This window comes from Martes martes (assembly GCF_963455335.1).
Source record: "Martes martes genome assembly, chromosome: 16".
In the NCBI taxonomy this organism is placed as follows: domain Eukaryota; kingdom Metazoa; phylum Chordata; class Mammalia; order Carnivora; family Mustelidae; genus Martes; species Martes martes.
Window position 1 is genome coordinate 51,634,422 of NC_137904.1, and position 25,978 is coordinate 51,660,399.

The window sequence follows — 25,978 nt, forward strand, 5'->3', positions numbered from 1 at the left end:
GAGAGAGAGAGAGAAAGAAAAGAAGACTCTGCAATACTGAGCACTGCTGGACTGCATTTCTAAACCAGTGAGGAATGATAGGCCCTCACAGTAAACATCAGCTCTGAATAAGACTGGAAAAGTCATGTCTGCACAGCAAAGACTATGCAGATGCTGAGATCTATGTGTGGGTCCTGAGCACATCACAGAAGCACTAAGGTAACAGGGAGGGGACTAGAATCCCAGGCTCCCCTAATTCTAGGTTAATGTTCTTTCTACTATATTTACTTTTAATCTTAAATAGCAAAGGGTGTTTTTGTTACAGCCAGATGCCAAAGAAGCAATTAACAATTGGGCTTTTTATGGTAACAGTGGGTTGATTTTTTGCAAGTCTGGTGTCCTATCTACAGCTGCTGATTTCATCTAGTAAATCTTATACATGGCCTATAATTAGGGATATACTTGCAAAGAGAGGGAGGGAAGTAAGGGAGAGGATTTACCAGAGGACTCCTTTAATCAAAACTCAAGATCAGAAATGAACATCGAGCTGAAGGCTTAGAAGATGGAAAAAAAAAAAAAATCAAAGCACTGGGTCTTAACTGAAATATTCTGGTCACTGCAAACCTTTCTCCCCGTCCCCTCCTACCCCTCCCCCATTCATACTCCTAACCCCCTCCATTCCACTTGAAATCATTTTCTTCAACTCTCACTTTTCTCGCTTGAGTTTGTGAACATAAATATCTAAGTTGCCGCTTTCACACATGAGCTGACCCTTCATCTGACCTTTTACATTTGTAAATACATTTGTGGTTTGTGCTTCTACAGCTTCTGTACTATTTTGGTCCCGATTCAAACTCTGTTACATGATTTACATCATTCTTTATTAAAGACCTGGATTGTGTATAGGTTTTAAACTTTCATTTCTCTATTTTCAAATGAAGCTTGTAAACCTCCACCTTCATCTCCAATATCATGAATTCCACACTTGCCCACATTTTGCTTTTTTTATAAGGACTCCAATCACATCGGATTAGGGCCCACTCAACCTCATTTTAACTCAATTCCTTTGGTAAAGACACTCTTTCTAAATAAGGTTACACTCTCAGGTACTGGGGGTTGGGACTTTAACATACCTTTTGGGGGGGCAGGGGGAGAAATGGGGGAGGGAGAGATACAATTCAACCTGTAACAGTGGGTCATCATTTTCACAAGGCAAATCTTACAGGGTCCCCGGTAACCAATTCTTTTTGTAGCCTGCACACGGACTGAGTCATGGAGCACTGGACCTCACCCTGGCTGCAGGTGGACCCACTGGGTGATGAAATGCTCTTGCCTCCAGGCTGCCCCATGGATAGCTCCCAGAGCCCAGAAGCTGGCTGGAGGATTCTAGATTCATCCATAATGACAGCTCTGGCTCCAGACCCTGTTGGTATCCACCCCCCCGCCCCCCAGCAACCACCCCCGCCCAGGCTTGGCAGATGGCAAACTGGACCCTTGTAGTTAGTTAAAGCCCATCTGTATGGAGGGAAGTGAGCGGGTGCCAGGGCTGTCTCCCAGTCCAGGCAGACCAAACCAGTGAAGGGAAGGGAAGGGAAGGAAAAATTCTTCCTCTACCTTTCAAGGTCTTCCAGCTGGACTGAGAATTAAATTTAGATGACATGGATGTGTTAACCTAACAGGAGAAAAAATTCCCAAGTTTTATTATGCATGCACAGAGGGCCAGTAATGATATTGAGACCTGGAAATGGACAAGGTAGGTTGTTTTCATACTTTTTAGACGGAGAGACAATAAACCTATAAGGAATTGACATGACAAAGAAAACTTCACTTCGGGAGCTTCCGTGAGGAAGGCATTCTAAGCAGAATTTGGGCTGGAGTAGTAAACTGGTAAAAAGCTCCCTGCTTGGCAGGAAGCCTGCTTCTCCCTCTACCATTCTCCCTGCTTGTGTGTGCTCTCTCTCTTACTGTCTCTCTGTCAAATAAATAAATAAAATCTTAAAAAAAAAAAAGGGACCAGGGTTCTTTATAGAGGCTTCTGCACCCTGAATATCTCATCTCTGGTGATAAGGATGTTTCTCTATCTCCTGATACAGGGTGGGTACCTTTCACAAGGGAGATTTATTTCCTGCTTTCAGGAGGACAGAGGAGGATCTGAGTGTTCTCCTTTTTTTTTTAAAGATTTTGTTTTTTTAAGTAATCTAAGTAAACTAAGCCAGCCATGTGCCCCAGCGCATTCTTCTTGAACAGCTAACCTCTTAAGTAACTTTTTCCCCACTTCAATAAATTTTAATTTAAATTCAATTAATTAACCTGTAAGGTATTATTAGTTTCAAAGGTAGAGTTTGGTGATTCATCAATCTTATGTAACACTCAGCACTCATTACATCACGTGTCCTCCTTAACGTCCATCCCCCAGTTATCCCATCCTTAAGTAATTTCTATTTCAAATAATCAAAGTCCAACGTGGCCCATTTGGAACAGTCTGCCCTTGGCCCCAACATCGGCCGCCCCTTCCATGCAGGCACATCTTTTTTGGAAGGCTTCCCCTCCTGAGAGCCAGTGACACATCCAGGCTTCATCCGTCTTGCACTTGGACAAAACAGAACAAAGGTGAAGTTAAGGGGCTTCTTACTCAGTGCAGCCCTGGTGAAACCGTGTCCCTGCATTTGCTAGAATCAGTCTCACCCCCGGGAGGTGCACGAAGAAAGCTCCAGGAGGTCTTGGCCTGGCTGGAGCTCAGTTGGCATCTCGGAGGCAATACGATTAGTCAATGTTCTCCGAGACATAAAGTCTCCACGATTAATTATTCTTTCAATCTGAACCACAAAGGACTAAATCCAACAGGGGCTTGCCCTGTTAATTGAAATTAGAAGTTTTTGATAAATGTTAAATGAAATAGGGCTAAGCAGTAACTGGCTAGAAATTGTTACATTATGTAACTATAATACTCGGTCCTAAAATAGGGATGAACTAACAACACTTATCAGATTTTTTTCCCTGTGTTCTTGGAGTCTTCAAGACTCCAGAGGGATGTAGATATTCGCACTCCCCATCAATGAATGGCATTTCAACCAGGTAAAATTTAGCTCTGAATTTGGACCCAGATTTCCTGAACTTGAATCCTAAAAGGAATGCACATAAAAAGTATGGAGCTTTCAAAGACGCTAGTCACAACAGACCATATATTAAAGGAGCCCATTCATATGAAATATCCCAAACTGGGACATTTACAGAGAAAAAAGATTAGTGGTTTCCTACAGCTGGGGTGGGATTGGGGGTTAAAAAAAAAAAAAGGAGGGGAGTGATAGCCAAAGCACACAGGGTTTCTTTTTGAGGTGATGAGCATGTTCTAAATTTGACTGTTGTGATGGTGCCCATATCTGTGAAAACACAAAAATCCATCAAATTCTCTACTTGAAAAGGGTGATTGTACGGTATGTGAACTCTTTCTTAATAAAGCTGTCGAAATAAGACAAAACAAAACTAAGAAGCTTTCAGAGTGTTGAGAACTGACCTAAAACTTCACTTAAAAGGTCAACTGGTATGCATAAGCTTAAAAAACAAAAAACAAAAAAAACCCCCACAACACCAAAAACAACCCAAATGCAAATTGTAGACAAGCAGCCAATTCTTGCTTTGTTAGCAGTTAATACCTAAAGTGCTATTTTTAAAGCATTTGCTCTTGGCACCAGAGTGTACCACAAACACTGAGAGATTTGTGCTATTCCTCTGCAAAGTGCCTTAAAGGAACTTGACTCATAAAGTGAAACTGACAGGTAGAAAGGCACAGAAAAGGGGCATGGGGTGGGGAGGTGTTTGGGTGCGTGTCCTGAGCCCTTCTCAGTTACAACTCAGTGCCAGAAAATACCCAAAACTCTCTATTTGAAGGAGAGGCCCTAAGAATGGAAATTTTATGCATAAACCACAAAGTAATTTAATAGTCCGTAGCCACGAGGGTGACCACTGTCATGCCTGTGAGGATGGAGGGAGATGTTCAGTCAAAACAGAGTCCCTAGAGGTGGTCAGAAGAAAGAGAAGGATGGAAGGAAAAGGAACATACTTGCCTAATGCTTATCAGATGCTTGGTGGGCACCAGAGCCTGCAGTCAAGCACTTTAGATATGCTGTCATTTAATCTTTGCATCATAAGAGACCTGTTTGAGGTGATTTAGGGTGCGGACCCCAGATAGCCTCAGGATGGAATTGGTAACAGAAAGCTCTAGCCACTGGGAGGGTGGGAATTCTCAGCTCCACCCACTGACCTCTGGGGCGGGAAAGACCGGAGCTGCAGAGGGAAGCAAGAAAACTTTTGACAAGGTCTGGAGAGCTGCCAGGTGGGTGGGGGGTGTGGCACGTCTGGGGACATTATGGACACTTTCCCCACCCCACCCCCCACCTCGCCCTACTCATCTTCCGCTCTGCTGTTTCTGAGTTGTAGTCTTTGTACAAACTAGGAAACATTCCGTAAAGTGTGTTTCTGAGTCCTGTGAGCCTTCCTGGCAAATTCTCCAACCTGAGGCAGAGGTTGTGGGAACCCCTCCCGCCCCCCCCCCCCAACTTGAAGAGGTGGCCCTGGATTTGTGACTGGTGTCTAAGATGGGAGAGGTCTTACGGGACAAAGCCCTTGAACTTGTGAGGTCTGACGCTAACTCCAGGTAGTGTCAGACCTGAGGGAGTGGTTGGTCTCAGGGCAGACATTCCAGAATGCTCACAACAAACCTCAAAAGCAGGATGTGATTATCTTTATTTCCTGTGATGCCCAAGGGAATGCCTGCATCCTATTCCTGGATGACCTCGCCCCTATTTCTACCCCAGCTCCTGCCACCGGCTCTTTCCATAAGCCCCCTCCTTCAGAAATCTCCAGACAGGCAGTAGGCTTCCATCTCTATGCTCCCTTGCAAACTTCTGGGGCCACTTTTCAGTCTTGTCCCCGCCCCAGAGGGTGGCAGTGCTGCTGGTGGTCCTGTAGGTTGGTGGTTTGGCAAAGAGTCGGCTTTTTTTTTTTTTTTTTAAGATTTTCTTTATTTACTTGACAGACAGAGATCACAAGTAGGCAGAGAGACAGGCACAGAGAGAGGAGGAAGCAGGCTCCCCGCTGAGCAGAACCCCCCCCCCATGTGGGGCTCGATCCCAGGACCCCGGGACCATGACCTGAGCTGGCTTTAACCCACTGAGCCACCCAGGTGCCCCAAAGAGTCAGCTTTTTTGCAGATGTTCCAGTTTGTGTAATGACTTTTCTTGGAATCCACCCTTCACATGGCTTTTGGGGATAGGCAAGAATTGTACCCCTAAAATGACTCTGAGAAGTCCCCTCCCCATCTCCACATACAGACTAGGAGCGGGGGAGGGCCAGCTGGGCACCCCTTGTCAGCCCTGGGCAGAACCTGGCTGCGGTGATTAGCAGATGCCTGTGGAATGCAGAGTCATAACCCCTTTGTCCCCAGCTTTGGGCCTGGCTCCCAATTCTAGAGCAATAAGAGACGGCTCCCTAAAATCCTGTTATGTAACACTAACCTGTTCCTTTCCGCACGAACACATATGACTCGGTATTTTTAAGATCACCTAATCAAAACCAGTACGGTCACTCAAGGGCGCTCTGGGGAGTACCATGGGCTGACAGTGAAACACCGGCTCTCCCAGCAGCCAGCGAGCTGAGTTCTCCCCATGCAGGAGGCGGGGGGTTCGGATTTGGCTCCGTTTGCAGCCTCTCAACTGGGGCTGCTTGCCATGGATTGCTCCCGCTCACTCTCCTTTTCTCAGTGCTGTTCGGACAGAGCCAACGAAGCATGAACAGCCTTGATCCATACCGAGGATGTACAATTTGGCTTGCTCGGATAGCTTGATAAATCAAAAGCTTGTAACAGACTAACAAATATTCTTGATGAGTTGCAACATGGCAACGGCGATCAGCACTGGATTAACTGTCCCTAAATCTAGCTTGCCTCTCATGTACTGTATTATTTTGGGAAACCTGGACCTCCAACGGGATAGAGATGTTCACTCAGCCAATCAATTTGTAATCTGAAGGCACTAAAGGATTTCCATTTTTAAAGGGTAGATGTCAAACTTATTTTAGCTTTAGAACCGATTTCATTTTCCCAAATATAATATTATTGGGACTCCCAATGCATGTATAAGGCAGGTGAAAGTGACAAGTGGATCCCTACAGATGTAGAGCAACCTTTGTTGTTTGATACAATGTTTAAAGGGCCCAGAAGCACCTCGGTGGGGTCCAAGGTTCTGTGGAGCAGAACTGAGGAAACAACAGAAAAGGCTTGGAATGAGATACCCCTGTGTTCAAATGACTGCTGTAGCAACTACTCCCTGTGTCAATCTGGGCAGGTTATTTAACTCTAAGACTGTTGTGGGGATGATGATAGGACCGGAAAAGGAATGTTTCCCAAACTGGGGTTTGTGGGTGTCTCTTTGGGGGCTATGAAAATTTTTTTTTCTTTAACGGGTTCCTGCATTACTCCGTTTAGGAAGGCCAGTTTTTTGTTTTGTTTTTTGTTTTTTTTTCCAGACTAGGTTTGTTTTGTCCAGTACATTCATTTCTAGAATAGCTGCAAAGAGGAAATTTTCCCCCAAACATGGGGAATGGAGTTCCAGCAGATCATTAAGCCTATGGAGGGTTAACAGAGGGGCCAGAAAGACCCTTTCTCCTATTTACCCTGTCTTTCTCCAAAATTCTCCATTCAAATGATCTGTGAGACTTGGAGTTAATGAGGTACATTTAGGGAGGGAACAAATGAAGGGTTTTTCAAAGACAGACAATAGTTGTTTGTACCTCCAGCTCTACTGGAAGGAGCCAGCTTGAGGGTGGGGGGACACCTCACTCTTTAGGGATGGACACTTTGGGATCTGAACTGAAGCCTCCTAAAACTTCTAGCAAGTTACTTAAGATTCTCCGAGGCTAGGGGTGCCTGGGTGGCTCAGTGGGTTAAGCCTCTGCCTTCAGCTCAGGTCACGATCTCAGCGTCCTGGGATCGAGCCCCGCATCGGGCTCTCTGCTCAGCGGGGAGCCTGCTTCTCCCCTCTCTCTCTGCCTGCCTCTCTGCCTACTTGTGATCTCTGTCAAATAAATAAATAAAATCTTTAAAAAAAAAAAAAAAAGATTCTCCGAGGCTTGGGGTGCCTGGGTGGCTCAGGCACTTGGGTGTCCTACTCTTGGTTTTGGGTTGGGTCGGGGGATCAAGCCCTGGGTTGGGCTCTGTGCTTGGCATGGAGTCTGCCTGTCCCTCTCTCTCTGCTCCACCTCCCTGTGCTCTCTCTCTCTTTCAAATAAATAAATAAAATTTTTAAAAAAAGAAAAAAGATTCTCTGAGCCTCAGTTTCCTTATTTATAAAATGGAGGCAATATCTATTCTATTGGATTGTCAGGATAAACTGAATAAAACAACTCAGCAATGACTTTTATTGTTCTCAAAAGCTAGTTGTTGTTTTTTTTTAAGATTTTATTTATTTATTTGAGAGACAGCATGAGCTGAGGGGCTGCAGGAGGGGGAGTAGCAGACTCCCCGCTGAGCAAGGGGCTTGATACGGGGCTCAATCCTAGGACCCCAAGATCATGACCTGAGCCGAAGGCAAACGCCTAACCAACTGAGCCACCCAGGAGCCCCTCAAAAGTTCATTCTTGCCCCTCTCTGTCTGGGTTTAGCAATTCTGTGAGTGATCTGTTGAAAGTTCTAAGACCCAAGTTAATGAGCTAGTAATTGTATGCCTTTCTCTGGGCCCCTTAACAATACAAGATGGAGACAGGCAATTTAATAGCACCTATTCTTTCCTGGATATTTTTGGAGCAGAAGCTGAACAGTTGTACTTGGAATCTGAATAAATAGAAGTGCAGGAGAGAATCGCTGGGTCAGGGCTTATGTCTCAAGAGGAAAAATACAACCTCCATCATCAGACTTGAAGCCACAGATCCTTGGAGAGCAGGTCAGGAAAAGTCTTGGACAAGATTGAGCCGAAGGACCTGCTGGACACCGATCAGTCTTAGACTGGAGGAAATTAACGTAGATCAGGGTCAATCTGAAGCCAGTCCCGACCTCAGAAGCAATTTAGGAAGAAACTGAGCAAATGTATGTTATAATTAACGACACTGGCTGGCAAGGAAGATGTGGATGTGACTCCCCAGGTGGTATCAGATTTCAACAGGTGGAATGAAAGTCAAAGGCGCTGACCCCTCCTCTCAGTAGGGAAGAGGCGGTCTTCCTGCCTACCTTCCTATTTCCTTTTCCCTCACAAAATTAAATAACAGTAAAATGGTATAAAAACTGGAACACAGGAAATGGAGCTCTCTTAGGCAGAGCTGCCTTACCTTGAATAACAGAGGTGACAAGATACTGCTCCTCGTGGCCATGGGGGAAAAACACACTGGGTCACCTGACCCCGAGGGTGGGTCATCTCTGACCAGGAGCTCCTTCCTGATATGCCAATCAAACCCAACCATTGTCCACATGGGTTATGGCATGAAAAAGGTTGGGAAGCTCTGCTCTGAGGCCATTTCCCCAAGCCCGGTGCAATGACATACAGGTCCTTGGATCCTATCTTCCTGCATCTGGTTTGGTAGGTCTAGAGTAGGGGCCAGATATCTGCATTTTTTTTAAAACTGCCAAGGTGAGTCTGACCTGATTTGGGAACTCAGCTCTAAGGGCTAAGAAGTTCTGATGTTTTCATTTAATACAACTAAAAATAGCAGAGGCCAATGTCACTGGTCCAAGTCCTGAGCAAGTTGTGGATTTAAAGCCTGTTTTCTTGAAAGTATGGAGGGAGATTCTCCATGAGATAGAACTGAAGAGCTTGGTTGCATCGGTTCCCTTTTGGCTGAAACCCTTGGGCCTTTTGGCCCCTACTTTCTTCTTTTTAAAGTCTTAAATGGTATTCTTCTAAAATATACCCAGTAAGAACCTTGGATGGTGACAGACTGCCCAAACAGCCCTGGGCACCACCTTGGGACTCTGGTGCCACAGACAGCCTGAAGTTAGCACAACAAACAGTAAATGTAACTTCTAAGTTTCTTAGAGGTGAAGTATCAGAGACACATGTCGTTCTGAATTCCGGTGACATAGTAACAGAAGAAATAACAACCCATTAAAAAAAAAATCTCAGTAATAAAAATGGCTATAGTTTCTGAAAGAGCTCGCTGTACCTGCAGGGGATTCTATGATCTTGGGCACTAGAGTCATTGGAACCAACCCTCTGTTTCCCTTCTCCATTCAGTCATGCCAACAAGTAAAAAGCAAAATGCAAACAGATCCCCAAAGTACCATTCACAACAGCCACTTTCCGAAGACACATGTTTTCTCCTGAGCAGTCATCCCAGCAACATTATCTGCAGACCTCAACGCCAGAGCCCAAGCAAGGAGAAGGGAACATTTATTAAATGCTTACTGTGTGCCAGGGACTGTGCTAGTCATTTAAATGCCTTGCCTTTCACAGCATATCACCCCACCCCATTCCTTCATCTCTCCATCCACTCATCTGAAGGAAGGAAGAGACACAAGATCCAGTAATTGGTGGCGATGCAGGGCAATGATCGTAACCACCTGGGAGGCGTCACAGAGCCAAGGGCACCTTATTACCTTGGGGTCGAGTCATTTTCACATGGAAAGCATGGGTGGGGATCCCCAAGCGCAGGCTCTAGAGGTTACCTCTTGCACAGATCCCTCTACAACAAGCCCAGTTGTTCCTCCCTTTTATGGCTGTTTTGCTTGTATGAGTCCTCCCTGTTGGGACATGGAGCCATTTCCCCGAGGACTTTTTCTATGGAGTCAATGATCCCATGCCACAATCAGGAACTCCACTCCTGGCAGAGACTTAGAATCTCTGGTTTTGTCTGGCATTAGGAATTAATTTCCTCAATTTTGTTTGACCTACTTGGTCTGGCCTTTCACCACTAGATTCAGTTGGTAACATTCGCAACTACTACTCTGGGCACTGAGCTCCAGGGGACCTCATTTGTGCAAATTATAGTGGCAGTTAATTTTTTTTTTCCTTGAAAAATTAAAAACCCTTCCTCTAGGATGGAGTTGGGCACTCCTGCTTTCCTAGTAAATTTGGCTTTGCTGAAAACATTGTGGTAGCTCCACATAATTAGGCCAAAAGAGTAACAGTCGTCTAAAGAATCAGCATTAGGCATGGTACTTCGGTAAGACTTGGTGACCTAGCTTTCTTTTGTTTGGAAGAAATGAGATCTAAAGAGACTACTGATTTGTTCCTGGGGAAGTGAGCTGTCAATTATTGGTCCAAAGATCAGGTAGCCAGGGTTGTTGAGGACTGGATTGCTCTTTAATGCCTTTTGACTTCCAGAAGTTTCTGCTCATTAACAAACTACTGCTGGCGAGATGGTTGAAGGCTACTTGTTCATGAAAGGGGTAGAGCGAGAGGGAAAGAAGGAGAGGATGGAGTTGGAGGATCCCCAACCTCTTGGCATCCAGAAACCTGCCCTCACCATCCCCTGGGTTAGCCCCTCTGGTGCGGTCATGAATGGAGTCCCCTTGCCTGGTGGCTGGTGACCCCTGCTTTGAAAGCCTGTTGCTACTTGCAGAATAAAATCCAAATTCCTGAGCTTGGCATTCAAGGCCTTCCACCCAGGTTAGACAGTTAGTTATGCACTGACCCTTGCATACGCACCGGGATTACTGTTCCCTCCGCCCTCACTATACCGCTTTTCAGTCTCCCTGATCTTCAAAACCCAGTTTGTTCCCAGAGTGCGGGTCCGAAGGTGATTTCATATAGTTTTGGAGTGGGGACCACTTGCCTATATCTAGCAAGATTGAAATCCACATGCCCGCTGACCCCACAAGTTCACTTTTAGAATGTAATCGTCAGAAACATTAGAACAACACAGCAAAGATATCACAGGAGATGCTATACTCTACTATAGACCACACTATACTATAGCGTAAGACATTGTATGAGATACTATACTGTACTATAATAGCAAGAGTATGGAAACACTCTACCTGTCCACCAGATGAGGAATGGCATAGATACGGCATAACCATACGACGGCACATCACGCAGCCACTACAAAATCTGCTGGAGACATGCGTGCGGCCGTGAGAAGATGGCAAGCTTACAGGGTTAGTGAGAAAAGGCACATTGCAAAGTGGTACAGCGTGGTCTAGCTGCAGGGTGTGGGCTTATCTTTATAAAATGACGTCACTTACACATCACATTTAAGTTTAAACATCAGAACAATGGCTATCTCTGTGATGAGGCATCCTAGGACATCGTTTTTTTTTTTCCCCCATGTTACCTATTTATACGTTGGAATTCTTTACGAGGCCCACATATTACTTTGTGAGCAAAGAGCAAAGCTTATCATTTCGTAAAGGCCCAACTCAGATCCCCCCCCACTCTATTCAATCGGCCCTGACCACCTCTGTGGCTAGAGCTGCTCCCTCCTTGACATCATGTCGCGAGGACGGAGCAGTGTTTTGGGGGTGGGGGGGCGGGGAATCTCACTTGGTGGTGAAGCCATCTCTCCTGCTGCCTCTGGCTAGTCCGTAGCCCTTTTTCCTGCGATACCTTCTCCTCTCAACCGGATCACAGGCTTCTTAAAGGTGAGGAGGGCGTCCCACTTTTTCCCTTTTCATCAGCTGCTCCGGTTACTTCCAGAGCATCCCCCTACCCTAAGTGCTTCCCTCTCTAAAGCAGGGGTCTCACGGAGATCTCCCCAAGGAGGAGGGCTCAGGGGTGTGACATGCAGCAGCTGACGATGTTAGGGTCTAGGACCAGGGAGCCCTTGGGCAGCCGAGGGTCCCTCCTCCTCTCCACGCCAACAACACAGTCAGTCCTTCAACTACCCAGAGGCGCCTGGCCCCAGCGTTGGAACCCGTCACAAGTCAGCTGCGTTACTCTCAGAAAGAAACAGATGGACCGAGGGAAACGTGGGAAATGACAGTCACAACACAACAGCAAATTCAACTTGATGACATGCCCCAGCACGAGGCAGCTGGGTTAAATCTGGCCGTTTGGAGATCGCTGATAATTTTTCCCACCCTCCGACGCCAACATGAAGACCAAAATGATGACATTTTAATTGGAGGGAGCGGCATAGTTTGGGTGAAGCACTTTGTACCAAAGGGTACAGAGCGTGACAATATTTACTGATTTGGTCTCTCTGTTCCCTTTCTGGGGCCCATCGTCCTTAGCAAACAGCATTTATTCTCTCATCCTTGGCGGTTACTGGAAATGTCAGAGGTTCCTCTCTTTGTTCTGTTCCTTCTCCCTGAAGAGAGAATTCCATGGATGTTTAGATCTGTGTAACCAATGAATTGGCTGCTGGTCCGGAAGACTCTAGAACACGGGGGCCTAGAGACTGAGTTCCTTTGGCATCCAACTCTGGGGGAATGGTCTACATCAGATTCTGTCTAAAGCTCCCCTGTCCTGTCCTAACTCAATCAGACCACATCAGGGGTCCCTGCTTCTAAGACCACCCCCCGTTACTCTGTCCCTTGGTCTCTGAGTTCAACACATTGTAAATTTCCCCAGTAACATGATTATGCTCTATTCATCACTGGGAACAGGGAGACTTCTTTTACACCCCCCAAAGGGAAGGGAAGGAGGAATTTCTATAATCTTAAAAAGAAGGCCAAGCTCAAAGGGTAGTAGAGACGAGACACCATCATGGCCTCCCCAGCCTCTGTGCCCGGCAGCACCTGGCACGCGGTAGACACTTAGTAAATGCAAACTCCAGATTCACAAAGGAGTCTTGCTACCAATAGGTTTTACTAAAGCTCCTTTCCATGGACTGATCTACAGCAGGGCTTCTTGACCTAGCCACTGCCGGCGGCGAGGGCTAGATCATTCTCTGTTGTGGGGCCACCCTGTGCCTTGTAGGATGCTTAGCAGCAGCTCGGGCCTCACCACCCACGAGACGCCTGAAGTCCCTCCCTCCCCTGCTAGTGGTGGCGATCAAAGATATCCCCAGACACTGCCAGATGTCCCCTGGCAGGAAAAACTGCCCCCAGGTGAGAACCAATGGTCTAGAGACTCCCCTTTGCTTTACATAAATCAATGAAGATTAAAAAACGAAATAAGACACAACAGAGCACTAACAAGTACTCTCCCTGTCAACTCCCTCCACTGAGTGATTACCTTCCCCCCTCCACCCCTGCCTCCCCACCCCTGCTTTCCAGCGGAGGCATGTCTGAACATTTAGAAGCACATGCCCCCCACATCTGTGTCCCTGGGGGAGAGCTGTGGACGGCTGCCCCTAGGAGGCCACCAATGCTACCACTGTCTCTGGTCAGTCAAGGAGGCAGGGTGTTGGACTTCACACTCAGCCCACACCACCGGCCTCCGAGGTAGAGCTCTCTCCATCTGACCTTTGGAGTTGTCCTGGCTGGACTGGTCCTGTGGGCTGGGCGTCGGGATTTGTTCCTCTGCCCAAACTGCCAACTCAGCTTTGCAGGGACAAGCTCATGGTGTGTGTCCTCTGCAGACGCCCTGCGACCTATTGTACAGGGTTTCCTCATTCCTGAGCTGGGATCTTCACCTTGAAGCCTTGGCAGAGCATGAAAGGGTCGGGATGGGACTCTTGGCAGAGGATAGAAGCCTCGTATCAACTGTACAGCCCTGCTCAGATTTTTGGCTTCGCTTCCTCTTTCCTGCTTTGGGGTGCTAATGTCACTGGGCGCAGGGCGCTTTGTGACTGATGGGGGCAGGGCCTTGGTGGGGCTGTGTTGAGGTTAACTGAGGGGCTCTCTGTTTCTGAGAAATCACACCCTTCTTTTTTTTCCTTTTCTATAACAGAGGCGCGGCCCCGCCGAGTCCTGCAATGGTTATGAGAACAGAACCCGAAGCTAACAGGCTCTTGGGAGTTGGTGCTCAGGCCCTGGCTGTGGATGGGAAACAGCATCCCTGCAAAATGAGAACGAGGAGAGTGCCGGGTTGTCACCTGATCCCGCCTCTCCAGAATGTCCTTCTGAATCTCTGGTTAGTGGTGGCACAAGGCTCTGCCAGGCAGAGGGCACCCAGCGGAAAATTCCCAGCTCCAGTCACCTTAACAAGAAAGGCATTCTTGCCTCCTATGTGGCTCGGAGGTTTCCAGGGAGAAAGGGAAGAAGAAAAGCAAGTCCCGTGCCTCAGCCGGGACGGCAGCGCGCGGGTGACCGGAGCTGGGAGGAGAGACGACTGACCCAGATAAACCCGGTCTGAATGCATAAGCATCAGAACTCTCAGACCAGAGTCAGCCCACCAGCGCCTTAGCTTTCTCCGTGGAAAACGTGTTCCCATTTATGATGCTGACATAGTCAACTTACAAAGATGGATCGGAAGAAAACGCCTGCAAAGCTGTACGCCGCAGATTAAAAAAAAAAAAAAAAAAAAAGAGCTCTGATTCACGACTGTTAGCTTAATGGTAACAAATTCATTTTCTTTGATAGCACTTGCTCTGAAATTGCTGCTGCGGGAAGGAAAAAAAACAAGGCCCCCGGCTTTCACTTACTCATTCAACAACCGTTTGGTAAGCATCTGCTCCACGCTGGTGCTGTTCTAGCTGGGGAGGGAAGGGTGATGGAGCCCCATGTTTTCATGGGGCTCACGACAGACCTGTGAGATCGTATGAGTAGCAGGCTCTGCTGACGGTCGGTGGGTTAGTGGGGGGCCCAGGATAGGCCCCAGAGGAGAAGATCCCCAGCTAAACAGCACAAAGGTGGGAAGGACCAGGGAGTGGCGAGGGCAGAGGGCTCTGCTCAGGGACCAGGCTTCCTCCCAGCCCGTGAGGGTAGTTTAAAGCAGAAAATGACCAGGTCGGTCATTTTACAAGAAAACCCTTGCGGTCGGGAAGAGGATATTCATTACCTATAGCGCACCGGGTAGAAATTTATTTGGAAACGGTTTGCTTCTGAACCGGTTGTTTCCCTTGTTCTCAGGGCCTGGCTGACAACGCACAACCAGAACAGCCTAGAAAACTGTTCTCTCCCGTCCCCCTTTCAGGTGGGCTGCTATGCAGTCTGGATTCTGGAAGCCAGGATGTTGGGGCCACAAGGGAGTCCTACGCAGCACGCTCCCAATTATGCGATTCCTTTGTGGTCTAACTGCTGGGGCAGGTGAGGAAGAATTCCACCCACAGCCCAGGCCAGTGATCCTCTGGGAGGCAGTACTTGATGGAGAGTGTACAGGGCTGAGCCCTCTGGGGCCCCTTTCTTCCACAGCTGCCCAGAAACCCTGAGACTCCAGGATAGGCAGGGCTCTGAACGGAAGAGCTGAATCCCAAGTTCCATTAATCTCTGGTGAGATTTTCCTCCAGGGCAGGGTTTCCTCAGGGTGTCACTAGCCTCAGCGCTGGGGACTTCAGGGGCCAGATAATTCTCTGGTGGGCGCCGGGGTGCTGTCCTGTCCAATGTGGTATGTTTAGTACCATCCTTGGTTGCCGGTACATCCCCAAGTTGTGACAACCCACGATGTCTCCAGACACTGGAAGCATTCTTATGGGGTGAGACTGCCCCCGAGTTGAGGACCACTGTTTCCAGAGGACGGCTTTGCATTGTTGTCTTACTGGACCTCGCAGCAGTGCTCAGTCCAACGGATTACTTGCTTCCTCTTGGACCTTGCCCTCCCTTGGTGCACCCTCCTTGTCTTCCTCCAACTCTCTGCCAGGTTCCCTATGGATTCCTGGGGCCATCCATCCTCTTCCTGATCTCCAAATGCTGCCATCCCTTCATGCTCAGACCTGAACCCCATTTCCTGCTTATACTTTATGCTTTCTCCCTCTCATTCATCTCCAGCATTTTATTATTTATTTATTTATTTGACAGAGATCACAAGTAGGCAGAGAGGCAAGCAGAGAGAGAGAGAGAGGAAGGGAAGCAGGCTCCCCGCTGAGCAGAGAGCCCGACGCAGGGCTCGATCCCAGGACCCCGAGATCATGACCCGAGCCAAAGGCAGAGGCTTAACCCACTGAGCCACCCAGACGCCCCCATCTCCAGCATTTTAAGTATCTTCTGTTTTCCAATTACTACCACATTCGTCCTCATCCCAGATCTCTCATCTATGTTCTAGACTTACCTCTACTTGCTTTGGATGTTTCGTTGGCATCACAAAATCCATCCATCTTTCTCAGGAATCCACTCGTCTTCTCACCCCTGTCTATCTGCTGGCCGAGCCATTAAACCTGCAGGTCATCCTGACACCTGCTTTTCTCTCATCTTCATATCCCAGTCCATGACCAATCCCTGTCAGTTCTATCTTCAAAATATACCTCAAAACCATCTGTTCTCAGCCCTCCAGTTCAAGCCACTACACAATGCGAAAAACCAATAACGGAGAAACCTCCAACGACCTCAGTGATTTTTCCTGACTTCCACGCTGCTTCTTTCCAGTCCCTTCTCCACCCAGAGCAATCTTTTACAGGCACAAATCAGACTATCTGACACTCAGCTTTAGTTTCTGCAAAGGCATGCCACTGCACTTGAATAAGATCTAAGTGTCTTAACGTGGCCCCAACCTCCTCGGTGCCGTTCGTCCTTTCATTTCTGCGCTGCCACCATGTTAGTCTTCTTTCGCTTCCTCATGTGTGTCACACATGTGATGACACACGTGCTATTACCTTCACCTGGAGCACTATCCCCCGCTCTTTTCATCCTGCGGGTCTCGGTATGTCACTCCTTCCAGAACATCTTTCCTGATCCCATCCTCTTTTTTTTTTTTTTTAAGATTTTTTTTTTTAAGTTATTTATTTAACAGAGACAGAGAGAGCACAAGCAAGGGGAACAGCAGGCAGAGCGGGCAGAGGCAGAAGCAGGCTCCCCACCAAGCGAAGAGACTGATGTGGGACTCGATCTTAGGACCCCAGGATCATGATCCAAGCTGAAGGCAGCTGTTTAACCGACTGAGCCACCCAGGCGACCCGCGATCCCATGCTCTTAAATTCAGTTTTCCCATCATGGTCTCTTTCCCCATCATGCATGCTTCCTTATGGCACTGGTGACTCTCAGGTCCATCTGTCCTCATGTGATTTTCTATTGTTGGCTCCCTGCCAGACAGGAAGGATACGGAGGGAAGAAGGGACTCTCAGTTGGCTATTCTATTCATTCCCGTGTCGCCGTCTTAATACTGTATGGGACACTCAACGAGTATTCAGCAAATATTTATGGGATGAATGACTCTTCACCTCTTGCATCCCTGAAAAGAATACTTGACGACCAAGAGAAATGAAGGACTATGAGGAAGGAACTAAGAGCTCCTCGCTTGTCTGTGTACATGAAAAGAAGCTTTCCGGAGCTGGTTCCTGGGAGCACGAAGCACAAGGAGATGAATCAGGCACCCGGTGACTAGAAATGAGACTTGTTGATTTTGTCATTAGAATTCCATATTTATCCTAAGACTTTCCACCCAGTCAGGAGGGAACTCCCTGAGTCCCGGGCAGATCACACCAAAGCAATCCAAGAGGAAGAGCTGAAATTAGTTCAGTGTTCTTCCTGGGAGGCCCGAGCTCCCAAAGAGGTCAAGATGCCCGGGAAGGACAGCAGCCCCCATGCAGGCTGAAGGAGCCGAGGAAGTGATGGGGTACGGCTCACGCCATGCGTCGCGCTCTGATGCACCACGAGAGCCCCGGTGGACTCGCTATGAAACCACAGAAGTATCTCCTCCATAGAATGAGACAAGGGGAGGCCACGTTTCCCCTCCTCGTCCGCAGGCTCAGTTATGCAGAGCATCTCACGTGGTTTTTCTGAAAATTCATGAGCGCGGTTGGCTGCGGAGCGCGGTGTCAACGGATGATGTTACGACGCTCGGCCTTTGAGTCAAACCGAGAGTAATTCACATCAGCCTCTCCCAGTCTTTTGAAGAAGGGACAGCAGCTGCACAGCACACGCCTGCAATGAAGCAGCTAAGCATTTGCTAAGACCAGGTTAGAATCCCAAAATGTGGGAGGGGGAGGGGGGAAGAAAAGGAAAAAAAAAAAAAAATCCCACAAAACTGAACCACATTGGGAGCCCAGTTGGTAAGAACAGTGGAATTCATTTTCAACAGGTTTATTTATTATGTCTTAAATCAGCCTTAATGAATCCAGGAAAAGAGTGTGTCAAGGTCCGTGTGTTACCGCTCCAGGATGAGTCTGGGGCCCGAGTCCACACATATTGTGATTGACTGTCCTGTTGCTAAACAACCATCATTCAGGGCAGGGATGTCCCTTACAAGGGGACGGTCACCCACATCCCCCCAGCAGCCGTTCATAAAGTACTAGTGGGATATCAAGGGTGACTTGTACCAACAGTAAAATAACAAGGCTGGGCTGGTGGGAGCTACAGAAAAAGGGAGGCTCTTCAGTTTCTTCCCAGCTAAGAATGAAAAAAAAGGAGAAACCCTCTCAAAGGCACTTCCTGTTTTGAGAGAAAATTTCTGTGTCAAGATGAGCTCTTGGGAGTTTCAATATTCACTCAGAGGACGGAGCGAGCATCTTCTTTGGGGTACACATAAAGAAACACATAAAACCCGGCCCCGGCCCCTGCCCCCCGACCCTGGAACATGGCAGATGGGGAGGCAGGCCTCGCAGGCCCTGGTAAAACAGGAAGTCCGGGACGGCTGCTGTTCGACAGAGGCCCGGATGCTGGATGGTTCAGCCTGGTGCATGTTTCGCTGCCCAGAAGGATGACAGAGCCGGGGAGACAGGAAATGGAAATGGAAATGGAGTGGCAGCCAGGGCCCCGAGGAGTAGGAACTTAATTTTGAGACTCGCATTAAATAATCCAGCAAGATGTGAGGCCGAATTGAATCAACACGGAGATGGATGAAAGTCTCCCAGGTTAAGACTCACTTCATAAATACCGGCTGAATGAACGAGTGACTCTCTCCCATCTGTCAACCCATTTATGGCTTACCTCCGATTCTTTGTAGTAACGTTCTGGAATCTCGTCGCAGGCGATATCAATAAAGCAAACTTCTCTCTCTAGGTCTTTGGCTTCATTGTCAAAAATCTGAAAGAGCAGAGCGACATATCAAAGGTTAGTATCCTCAAGGTGCCCACGCTTGGCAGGACCGTGGAAGGACACCCCACAGAGCATCCTCACATGGCTCGGCGATCCGGCTGGTGCTCTCTGCCTGCCTCAGAATGTGCACGGATCATGAAAGGCGTTGATTCATCGCTTACGTTTTGTCACATCAGAGGCAGGTACAGCATCCATCACCGCTTGGTGAGGGGCAGAAGGAAAAGTGGTCTGTTTTTAGAAGTCCAAGAGCGGAGAAATAAATCTCTTCCAAAAGTGTCTTCCAAAAAACGAGGTCTGCTGATTGCTGGCAGTTAATCTGAACAGGGGGAGTGGAGAGGCTACAAAGGGTCTGGCTGGAGAGGAGACAACGAGCAGTAATGGAGCCCAAGATTTATGGAAGAGAAATGTGGGTTTTCTTTTCTTTCCATTAACATTTTTATATATAACTTCACAAACAACACAGGCTCATTGCAGGAAAGACAGATAAATAGAAAGAAAAAAAAAGAGGGTCCACAACCTCATTACGCAGGAATAAACACATGTATTACTCTTGATCATTTAAGAACACGATTTCCGGGGAGCCTGGGTGGCTCAGTGGGTTAAAGCTTCTGCCTTCGGCTCAGGTCATGATCCCAGGGTCCTGGGATCGAGCCCCCCACCTGCCTCTCTGCCTACTTGTGATCTCTGTCAAATAAATAAATAAAATCTTTTTTTAAAAAATTAATTAATTAATTTATTTGATAGACAGAGATCACAAGTAGGCAGAGAGGCAGGCAGAGAGAGAGGGAGGAAGCAGGCTCCCTGCTGAGCAGTGAGCCCGATGCGGGGCTCGATCCCAGGACCCTGAGATCATGACCCGAGCCGAAGGCAGAGGCTTTAACCCACTGAGCCACCCAGGTGCCCCTAAATAAATAAAATCTTAAAAAAAAAAAAAAAAAAAAGAACACGATTTCCTTGGGACATACAGGACTAAGAAGGTAGAGCTTGGGGAGAAACTGAGGCGGCTCTCTGCCTGACTACTCTAGGTTCCACTGGCCCCAGGATATTTATCACTTGCAAAGAAATATATAAGACAGCCATATATATATATATATACACATATTTTTTGGTGGAAAGATTAAGTTCTTCTAATTTTTCCCATTGCCATTTTTCTGAACTAAAGGGATGATCCTCCCAGCCCCCCAAAGGGTGGAAAACAGATTGTTTTCAAAACCACTTCATCCCTGGAAGTCGTCTTAGCTGTATCCCTACCGCACTGTTTGGCTAATTCCTGCAGGAGAATCAACTGTGATTCTTCGGTAGAGACTGAAATATTTTGCAAGCACAGGGTGGTTGATGCCTAAGAACACTGTCTTGACACAAATTCGGTGCCTGTTAATAACATGATCTCCCACAGGACAGCACGTGTAACGCCCTTTACAATGCCACACTCTCCTTGGTCTGATTCTCCACTTGAAACTACTAGTCCTTCCCAAACACTTTCTGAAGAATATTTGTGTTGGGATTTATGCTTCAAGTCTGATGCGGGTGCTGTCGCCCATTTTCTTCTCAAACGGTCAGAGACTGGACTCTTCGGACTTGTCCAAGGAGACTGACTGCGCAGTCTCCCCTGAGGGGGCCACTGCGTTTTCCTTAAAGAGAGAGAAGGACAGGTTCTCGGATCACCTCTGGCTCCTTCCACTGCCACTTGAAGTCAAGTGCTTGGGGATACTCCTAGAGTATTAGGAAGGACAGGTGGATGGCTTTGAAATGAAACAGGGAGACTGCAGGGAGATGAGTTCAAGTTTGAGTGGAGAAATAAATTGTAAAATGAAATACTGGGTCTCAGGTTGTTTGCGTGAGTCTCTCTCTCTCCCCCTCTGTCTCCTCCATCTCCGCGCCCCCTCCCCAATCTACCTACTCTTTTCTCTTCCAAGAGAAGAAAGACATGTGCCTCGTTAACAAAACAAAACAAAATGGAACACCTCCGAGGGAGTAAATTACAAAAGAAGTTGGAGAGATGTGACATTTATTGGTGGTAAAATTTATGGTACTGAAAGAAGGGGAAATAAAGAGGGGTTAAGGGAGTTACTGACAGATTGTGTGGCTTTTCCTAATTGAATTCAAGCATTTTTGATCACCTATTATACTGGTTATCATATTCTTGCCTCTCCACTGCCGAGTAACCCGTTAGTCTCTGCTCGGAGCTAACGGACTGGACCCTGGAGGCACTTCTTTACAGCAAGTAGGACATGAAGCCATTTACTGAAGGGACCCCGCAGGAAGAAGGGGGCTTCTCTTCCTGGTTTTGGACCTTCTCCTGCTGCAGAGTCTCTCTGTGGGGACACTGCGTGGTTGTGTCTCAGCTGCATGCCTAGAGCACATGGTGGCCTGGTGACCTTGCAGCTCTGGCCTTTACTGTGCGACCTTCCACATGGACCACCATGGGCTCCAGGGTTCACAGTGGCCGTGGCACTCTGACTCCACACACCTGCCCGCCAGTCTCATCTCACCAGCGCCCAGAGGCCTGTTTGCTACTGCCTAGCAACTGAGGACCAGCTCTGGTCCAGGAGACCCAGCCAACTTCTCCAACAACCGGTGGGCTATGACCACAACCTCTCCCGTGAAGGCTCTGCCCCAGCCACGGACAGGGCCCCTCCCAAGTTTGTTCCTCCTTGTGTCTTCTCCCTCAGCCTTAGGTACCCTTTGGAGTTCTTGTTACTTCTTTATAGTTACTCCTATCAAAGTTGAATAATTCCTTATATTACACTCCCCCTTATTCAAATTATTGTGTGCTTTTATGCCTCCGGATTGGGCCCTGATGCAGAATGAAGGATTTGCTACAAAGAAAGAGGAGACTAGAAAAGCCAGGGAGGGGAGACACCTCTGTTGAGTCCACAAGTACAACATCATCAGGACCCTGACAGAAAACCAAGCTGAGAAAATTCTCATTTTTCAGATGAGAAAACCAAGGCTCAAAGACGTAAAGAGCTTTGCCTGAGGTCCCATGAGAGAGTCAGCAGAGAAGTTCAGCTTCAGGGCAAGTCTCCAGCCTTCACAACCAGGCTCCTCCTGTGACAAAAAGCTGCCTCTTGGCACCCAACCGGGAAGATAAATACCAGTCAGAAGTGCTTCCTGCTTCTTTCCAGAAAGATGAACTTGGAATCTGGTTCTCTTCCTGCTACTAATAAAATGCACGATCTGAGTCGCTGAGTTGGGGAACTGCCCCCCCAAACTGGAAACCTTTCTGCTTTGTTGAACAGCGGACGTAGCAGTAGAGATGCCACTGGGACAAATCTACGCAGGTGCCCTTCAGCTCGGATTCTGGTCTCTTTCCTTAACATGACACGTCATTTGCATTGAAGGTGAACTGCCTCCCTGTGACCCATTTCAGGGCGGGGCTCCCCGCACTTGAACAAAGCCACAGAAAAATCACTTTGAGGCTTGAGGTTTAAAAATCTCTTCTGGCTTGAGATTATAAGAGTTCTAATTTTCAATAAATAATTAATCTCCCAGTGGTTAAGAGATTTTTGGGAGATGCTCTTAGATGCTCAAGAAGTGCCTATTGAATTAATGGGCGGTATTAGCTTTTACTTTCCAGAGAGGAATCTACGGCAGGAATATGACTTACTAATTGATCTCTGCTTCCTTTTATGAGCGGGGGTTCTATTTCCTTGCTTGTGAGCACCCTAACTTTCCGTCATTCTCAAAAGGGGGCTCGACGGAGAGTGGAAACTTCACAGTATTGGCTGACAGGGATGATACTGGGAATCAGGTGAGCTGAGTTTGAACTTGGGCAAGAACCCTGCACCTCCTTGCGGTCTCCATATTCTCACCTGAAAATAAAAGGCTTTGCCTAGATGGATGGGTAGCAGGAATTTGTGAAACATCCTAGAATTGTACCCAAAATATGGGGAGGTGTAGTTTTCTGGAGCAAGGCTTCAAGCCCCTTTTCATCTGATTATCCAAGAGATCCATGGCCCCAGTGAGGTTGTGCTTAAGAGGGCCAGATGACCACTACAATTCTTTCCAGTCAAAATGTCTGATGTTGAGTGACCTATGGGTCATGCTGGTCGCCTATGTCTTGCTTTTTGGCTCATTTCTTCTCTACCCCTATCATCCCACGGCCAACTGACCTGGGAGGTGCACAGTGAGGCTGCAGCAGAGAAACGAACAGGGGTGGTGGTCATGACATAGCATAATCAAAGCCCATATCCAGGGTGAAACAGTAGAATTTTCATGCTCAGTGTAAGGGCATGATCCAGAATTAAGCCAACAGTGTTGCAGCCAGAGGCTAAGTCAAGCCCCAGAAGAAAAGAGCAAGAGTAGTTGTTCCCCCCATATTCGTTGGGGGGGTTTCCCCAGCAGCAATGGCAGGAGCTGCCGGAGATCTGGTCAAACCATTGGCTCTTTTGAGCTGGAATACGAGATCTGCTGGGACAGCTTTATGATGAGGTGCCTCTTGTTGAAACGCCAAGTCAAAGCTCTACCAGGACTGCATCTGACACAGGTTCTGTGCACCCTGATGGTCTTGGGAACTCCCTGGGCAGAAGCTGCTCCCTTCTGAGATGGGAATTGGGTTTGGGCGTTAATCGCGGTACTCTCCCTAGATCCCCTAGAATAATGTTCCCATTTTCGGGACATGTCCACCCATGGATGATCTGCAGTGGATTTCGGTGCCAATCTGGTTGACTCTCCTGACTTCCCCCATGGCCCCACTAGGCCACGAGCATGCAATAAACAAACTCCTTTTGATATGAACTGAGCAATATGACAATGAGAAGGTGATCTCCGGAGTAAATATTATCTTAAAGATTCCAAATAAAAAGAGAGTAATCTTCCCTTTTTCGTAAAGCATTAAGAACATTAAGCATGCAGCACCTTTAAGATCTTAATATACTTTGACCTACTAAGCTTAAGCTTTGAGAATTTATCTCAAGAATCTTAAATAAAGGAAAAGATTTACGCACAAAGATTTTCACCCTGACATTGTTTTAATGGCAAGGAAAAAAAAAGAGAGAGAGAAAGGAAGCAGTTTAAATATCGCAGTATGGGCAAACAGCCACGTAAAGTACAATAAATCCATCTGATGCACTACTATGTAGTAGCCACTAACCACTTCATTCTTAAAAATGATTTCCCCAGGAGAGTATACATGGCGGTGGGTGGGATGGAGAAGGGGAGATACCCCATATATTTTTTTAAGATTTTATTTTTTTAATTTTTATTTATTTATTAATTTTTAAAAAGATTTTATTTATTTATTTATTTGACAGAGATCACAAGTAGGCAGAGATGCAGGCGGGGTGGGGGGGGGAGCAGGCTCCCTGCTGAGCAGAGAACCCGATGCGGGGCTCGATCCCAGGACCCTGGGATCATGACCTGAGCTGAAGGCAGAGGCTTTAACCCACTGAGCCACCTAGGCGCCCCAGATTTTATTTTATTTTATTTTTTATTTTTTAAGATTTTATTCATTTATTTGACAGACAGAGGTCACAAGTAGGCAGAGAGGCAGGCAAAGAGAGAGGAGGAAGCAGGCTCCCTGCTGAGCAGAGAGCCCGATGCGGGGCTCGATCCCAGGACCCTGGGATCATGACCTGAGCCGAAGGCAGAGGCTTTAACCCACTGAGCCACCCAGGTGGCCCCCCGCCCCGATTTTATTTTTAAGTAGTCTCTATAGCCAACATAGGGCTCAAACTTATGACTCCAAGATCAAGAGTTGCATGGTGCACTGACTGAGCCAGCCAGGTGTCCTGAGATACCCCATATTCAACATGAGTCATGTGGTCATAGCTCAGAACGCAAAGGTCCATTGATAAATATGGAATGTGTTTTAATAATGCACTAAATTTCTTCCTTGAACACTGATGTCTTTCTCAACTATGAAATCTCGCTTGTTACAGTCCAGCGAGGGAGAACACTGGGGACACTGGCTTTCCAGAAATCTACAATTCTGAGAATCATGGATTCTGCGTCCTTATTCTCTATCATGGTTACTTTTGTGGTTTAAGATTCAAGTTTATTTATTTATTTATTGTTTTATGTATTTTTTTTTAAGGATTTATTTATTTATTTGACAGAGATCACAGAGCAGAGAGCCTGATGCAGGACTTGATCCCAGGACCCTGGGATCATGACCTGAGCCGAAGGCAGAGGCTTTAACCCACTGAGCCACCCAGGCGCCCCTATGTATTTATTTTTAAAGTAGGCTCCATGCCCAACATGGGCCTTGAACTCACTGAGCCAGCCAGGCACCCTTAAGATTCAAGTTTTGATTAGAATTATCCGTACTTTCAGCACAATTTTTCTGTAAACCTAAAACTATCTAAAAAATAAAATCTCTATATATATTTTTTATAATTGAAGGGTTAAAAAAGATCCAAGCTTAGTAGCTATGTTTATTTATCTTCCTGCCATCTGCCCAAGCTATGAAGGATAAAGGTAGGGGTGGGTGATTAGTAGGGATTGGGAGAAATCAACCAGTCATCCCGCTTTATGCTTCCTATATGATTAAAGGGCAAAAAATCTCAGCTAAGCCACTGTTTTCCTTTAACTTCATTTTCCTGCCCTTGGGAGGTCTCAGGGGAAGGAACTGACCAAGGCACACCAAGAAAGAACAGGTTCATCAAGAAGGAACCTTGGAAGCACAATGACTGTTTTAACAATGCTTTCATTTTAATGCTCGAGATTTGCAAAGTGGCCATTGGTTTGGTGGAGGGCAGGCGATGACGGTTGCTGGGTTAACACATTAGGCATATGGGGCTAGAGTTTGGTTCGTGGTTGACTGATGGTTACCTATCAGCAGCAGACCTGATGGGCAGAGACTGAAATGCACTAATTGCTGGGATGAAAAAATAGTCCAAGTTATTGACAAGGCAAACCATCATTTCGTTACCCCATCTTTACTGGTATTCTCACCAAGAACATTTTCACACCTACATGGTTCAATGGTGACTGTTCTGTAAATATGTAGGCTCTATGATCTAACCCAAGAGCATGCAACTTGTTTTCCAATTGCCATTAAGACAGAGATTTTAAAAAAAGGATGATCTCGTTTGGTCTTTGGATAAACATTTCTCCTCT

The 25,978-nt window shown here is 47.1% G+C and overlaps 1 protein-coding gene across 2 annotated transcripts in view; it reads right to left on the reverse strand.

The window, feature by feature from the left end:
- Nucleotides 1-25,978, reverse strand: part of PITPNC1 (phosphatidylinositol transfer protein cytoplasmic 1) — a 249,114-nt gene that overhangs the window by 24,969 nt on the left and 198,167 nt on the right. For both annotated transcript variants that reach the window (XM_080825997.1, XM_080825996.1), the window contains exon 6: nt 18,809-18,904. In XM_080825997.1, the coding sequence (XP_080682123.1) occupies nt 18,809-18,904 (96 nt within the window). The remainder of the gene's footprint in view (nt 1-18,808; nt 18,905-25,978) is intronic.